This window comes from Oryzias melastigma, linkage group LG20, assembly GCF_002922805.2.
Source record: "Oryzias melastigma strain HK-1 linkage group LG20, ASM292280v2, whole genome shotgun sequence".
Lineage (NCBI taxonomy): Eukaryota > Metazoa > Chordata > Actinopteri > Beloniformes > Adrianichthyidae > Oryzias > Oryzias melastigma.
The window spans coordinates 17,741,295-17,746,782 of NC_050531.1; the positions used below are offsets into that span (position 1 = coordinate 17,741,295).

The 5,488-nt window shown below is 38.5% G+C and overlaps 1 protein-coding gene across 2 annotated transcripts in view; it reads left to right on the forward strand.

The window, feature by feature from the left end:
• LOC112151407 (partitioning defective 3 homolog) overlaps window positions 1–5,488 on the forward strand; it is a 438,282-nt gene that overhangs the window by 127,932 nt on the left and 304,862 nt on the right. For both annotated transcript variants that reach the window (XM_024280344.2, XM_024280343.2), the window contains exon 3: window positions 2,662–2,836. In XM_024280344.2, coding sequence (XP_024136112.1) covers window positions 2,662–2,836 — 175 coding nt within the window. The remainder of the gene's footprint in view (window positions 1–2,661; window positions 2,837–5,488) is intronic.

Here is a 5,488-nt window from a genome sequence, read left to right on the forward strand (position 1 = left end):
TTTATGTTCCCGCTGTGTTAAAAGGTTGAACAAGAAAGAAAATGTCGGAGAAAAGTCTATAAAGTGTGTAGTAAGGGGTTTTACGGCCTCAGAATATCAATAATTCTACTTTGTGGATTCCATCTTTTGCAGATTAATTTTAGAACACAACTCCCGCAATAAAGGAGGTAACACTGTATTACAATCAAGTTGACTCAGAGATGTGAGAGTGAGTCCGGCCTCTTCATGTCGGACTCTAACTGACATCTGTGGAGTGGCGGCTGAGTGGATGCAAGGCTTGGAAAAGTGGACCTAATTAGTGGGAGACCAAATGCATTTAAAAATGAATCACAACACCAACAGCAGTATTCACCACTTCAGCGAAATGGGCAGCTGGCAGGCTCAGGGCTTGTCGAGTTGTTAAATACCCGTAGCCACATATGAATGGGAGGCTTGATTACTTTGTCACTAATGACTCACTGGCTCGCGCGCACTCTGGGGGAGCATAAATAGCTCAAGGGACACATTTTTCCTGCTTGTCTGCATTCACATCAGCCTCTTGTCATGCTTAAACCTGCAGAAAGCGGTGTATGTGTTAACCAGTAGGGAGACTCAAGCTGCACTAATCAGCATTCATCCCCGCTTTGCCTGTTAACCATATTTACCGGTAAAACACAAAGCAAACTGTCTCCCATGCCCTGACATTTGAATTTGCAGACTTACAAGTGAACAAACTTGGAGAGTATTACCTTCTCAATCTGCAGATCGCTTTCCCTTCTGATTGCTTCTCTGGTGTACTGAGGACATCTGAGATAAACTCTCACAACCTGAGGAGTGTCATTTCAGGATTGGGATGGAAACATGATGGGAGTAAAATTGGAGACGCTTTCGGTGATGAAGTACATCTCAGACATGGCAGTGAAAGCAAACAGAAAAAAAAATGGATTGCCTTAATTGTGCAAAACGCAAGAGACGTTGGTGGGAATAATGGCAGCCGTAAAGCACTCTTGGAGAGGCATAAATTCACACGCAGATACACAAACATACACTTAAGCGTCATATTCTGCATTTGAATTAAATCAAACGCAAGAGCGGAGACTGCTAAACTTGTTTATATGCAGATTTCTCCCAGCTCGGGTGATGAAAACTTGCAAATACAAAGGTAAAACACTGATACTATCTTTAGCTTTTGACCAATATAGTGTGGTTTACATAAAAGCTGTTTGCTCCCCACAGTAACTAATGCTTTCTTTGTCACTCGACTCTTCTCTCCCTATTCCCGGCTGCATAGATTTGCAGGTAGCACAAAGACATAAAAGGATCCTGTCTTGAGTCTCCAGTATACATGCTATTGTGCTGTGTAGCATGTTGTGTATCATTCGATTACTGCCTGATTGCTCTGTCTGGATGGAATAAAAAGGTTAATCTTCTTGTGACAGGTTTAGTAACTGATGCTGTTGGAAATAAAGAGCAACTGAGCACTGCCAGTTCCATCGAGACTGCTGCAACAGGCTTTAGAGTTCTCTTTTTCTTTTTATGAACGTCTTTTGAGACCAAAGACTAAATAAGTGTAGGAAGATGGATAGAGACCATGGTGGTGTTACCAATGGCTTGTTTTACACAGATTTTAAGTCAATGGCTTAAAATCACAGAAAAGATCACGATCTTGATATGATGTAATTATTACCAAGATTGGTCCTGTAAAGGCAAATCCTGTAGTAATTCACTGTCTTTGTGGCATAAAGTGTCCTCGTTCCCTTGCCTTTCTAAAAATGTTTATGTAAAGACAAACATTGTATTAGTCAATCCAAGGTTTACTGTCTTTGTAGGATAAGATGTAATTGTTCCAACGCCATACCAAAAACAGCTTTGTAAAGTCAATGATTGTAATAGTGAATCCCAAATTCATTATTTTGATAGGAGATGATGTCATTGATCCATCGCCTTACCAAAAATGTCCGAATCAAGGCAAAGATCATAATAGTCCATTCCAAATTCACCATACTTGTAGGATATCATGTTATTGTTTCATTGTCCTATAAAATACAGCTCTGAAAAGGCAAAGATTCACCATCTTTGCTGGATACAATGTCATCATTTCATTGCCTTACTAAAAATGGTTATGTAAAGACAAAGATTTTAATAGTCAATGGTCAATCCTAAATGTACCTTTATGGTATAAGATGTCATTGATCTATTGCCTTATCAAAAACGGCCCTGTTAAGGCAAAGATTGTAATACTCCATTCCAAATTCACCATGCTTGTAGAACATAATGTCATCAATTTATTGCCTTTCTAAAAATGGCCCTACTATATTGTAAGACTGAGAAATTGATAAAATAATTCATAAATATTGGTCCTTATATCTATAATCTGACTAAAGAGGCAAAAATCCTTAATCAAAATTGTAGGATGTTGTTTTGTGTTTTTAAGTTTGAGGATTTTTGTTGTGCTTTCTGAAATTATTTACACCCATGAGATATTAATAAATAAATAGTTTGCTCTATAGCAAGCCACCTAGTGGTACTGCCGACCTGGTCCATTTCCTTTCTGTGTTCATGTTTTCTAATATATTTCACAAGAGATGATTGATTCATAATAAATGTACAAGTTGTTTACATGCCTTTGAACTGTAAGGCACTTTGAGAGAAACCCTGATTTTTTTTTTTTTTTTTCTGCAGCTGGTTGCAGTTTACGAAGAACAGGATCCACACAATGGAGGTGATGGAACCAGTGCCAGTTCCACAGGAACTCACAGTCCAGAACCATTTCCCAGCGACACAAGTTCTACTTCAGCCTTCCAGCCTTACCAGGCCGACAGTGAGATCGAAGTCACGCAGTCTGCTCTGCAGTCTAGTAAGTCAAACAATGACTGTATTTATAAAAAAATGATCAGAAGCTTTATTCGATTTAAATCTGTAATTGTCTTAAGCAGAAAAACATGAATTTAAGACAAAAAAATGTTGTAACATGTGAAAGGCAGCAGTTAATGGATTATTGGCTATAAAAAAAGCCTGAGGTAATTAAAAATGTTTTTATGTCAAGAGGGACAATTTTTTGGATTGAGAAATAAGTCGTTTTCCCTTCACTGTTACACAAAAAAAGTGATTACTGTTGATTTCCTTCAGTCTCAATTGCTTGGAAAGTTATTGATTTAAGTGCGACGGCTTTATTCCTATTCGCACTCAAGAAAAACTGAAGGGAAAGAATAAAATAACAAACAAGAAAATAGTCTAATTTCATGTTCTCACTCGATTTCTCTCAATTATTTTATTACCATTATTTTTAAGACAAGATTTAAGTATTAAATAAATTAAAAAAAAAACGAGAACGAGAAGGTTTTATGTGAACAACTGAGCTTACAAAAACTTTAAGAGTGAATTTTTAATATGCAGCTCTAAAGTTTTAGGAACTTAATAACAACTTAAACTAAGTTCAGAAAAAAGTCTTTTTAAATGTTTACATCAATAATTCACAATTCTAGTCAGTGAATGTGAGTTTGCTTACTGCTCAAAAAGACAGTCATTAAAGGGAATTATTTATAGATGTGCTAAAAAAAGGTAGAATGATCAGAAGTTGAAAACCAACCAAAAATACACTTGAACAGGCAGCAGACTGTTTTTGTTTACTTTTTAGTCTATTTGTTCAAGGGTTGCCACAACGAACAACTTTCCACTGATTACCAGCACTTTTTATGCAGGGTTCTTGACACAAATTTGTATTTTTTCCGGGCTCTGGACCAGCACAGGGAGAGCCAGACTGGCCAAATCCCAATACTTCCACCTAACTCTCCGACTTCTCCCAACCCCTCCAAATATAGGGGGATTTGGAGGGATAGGGTTGTCCAAAATAGTCCATCCATCCATCCATCCATCCATTTTCTTGACCGCTTCTTCCCTTTCGAGGTTGCGGGGGTGCCGGAGCCTATCCCAGCTACTGATGGGCGAAGGCGGGGTACACCCTGGACAGGTCGCCAGTCTGTCGCAGGTCCTCAATCACACACCCATTCACTCTCACATGCACACCTAGGGACAATTTAGAGTCACCAATTAACCTATGAAGCATGTTTTTGGACGGTGGGAGGAAGCCGGAGTCCCCGGTGAAAACCCACGCATGCACGGGGAGAACATGCAAACTCCACACAGAAAGGTCCCAGCCGGGAGTCGAACCGGGGCCTTCTCGCTGTGAGGCAAGAGCGCTAACCACTGCGCCACCGTGCAGCCCTGTCCAAAATAGTAAGTTATAAAACTGATATATTTATGTTTTTCCGAGCGCTAGCAGCTCCGGGCTATCACAGCTGACTGGCGACTATTGATGACATCATCAAGTGGGAGTGTCCAAATTTGAAGACACTAATGAAGACCGAATTCCCCCCTTAATCACTATATAGTGCGTTCATTAGTCCTTTCCGACTCTACTAATTCCAAAATTGAGTGCACTAGAAATTTCCCAGAAGGAAACTAGCGTGCATCGATGCTCACTAGATTAGCAAATATAGACCACAATGCATTGCGGTCGCCATATAGTCTCTCACTATATAGTTTTTAGGGGTTAGGGGGGAATTCAGATACAACCAATTTTTCTTTAACTCTTTGTTTGGAGGGCTAAATGTAGGGAGAGGCTGTAGGGGTAGGAGAAGAATTTGGCTTGGGCCTATGTTCGAATCCCATCAATATTCACTACATAGTGCACTACATAATGCATTTACCCTTTTTGTAGAGCTGTCCAAATCTACAATTCCAGAATCGAGTGCCATGGAAATCTCTCAGAATTCTCTGTGCAAAACATCGATTCTCACTAGATTTGGGGATATCGACCAGAATTTATTGCATTTGAACAATTTTTAGAACAAAAAAAAAAAAAAGAAATTTAAATGTAGATTTTTAAATAAACCATTTCATATTTTCATCATCAGAACACAGTTTTTTCATAAATAATCATCATGAAATGCATGTATTGATTAGCTTTTCCCTTTGTGAACTCGGTGACATCATATTTGCCACTTAAAATGAAAAAAAGTAGTGAGCTTTGTGTCCTAATTGCTTTTAAAATCCAGGTTACTAAATAGTTTTGGTAGTTAGGGATTAAGGAGGAAACTTAGACATAGTTTTAGGCTCCCTTGTGGCTACAGTAAAGGGTCTGGCCCCAAGGTCCCACACTGGGTGAAGTTCATTGGGAATTCTTTAATAGAATTTAAACCAACTTATTCATTAAAAGTGAGTCAGGCTGTAGCCTTTATCTTCTCTGTCCCAGACTTAACGCATTTCGTCCATTAAAAGTCTTTTTATGCCTTTGCATCTTTTGCACATCTGTGAACTACACTAAAGTAGACAAGGATTGCTCCTTACATATTGATGCACAGTTCTGCAGTAATTTTCTGAATCTAACCATGCTAAAGAAAAAAAAAGTTTGTAAAAAGAAAAGACAAAAGTTACTTGTTTTTCTATTGAACGAGTGAAGAGAAGAAAACCTTACAGAAAAAGTGAGAGTAAATCAGTGTTTTATAAA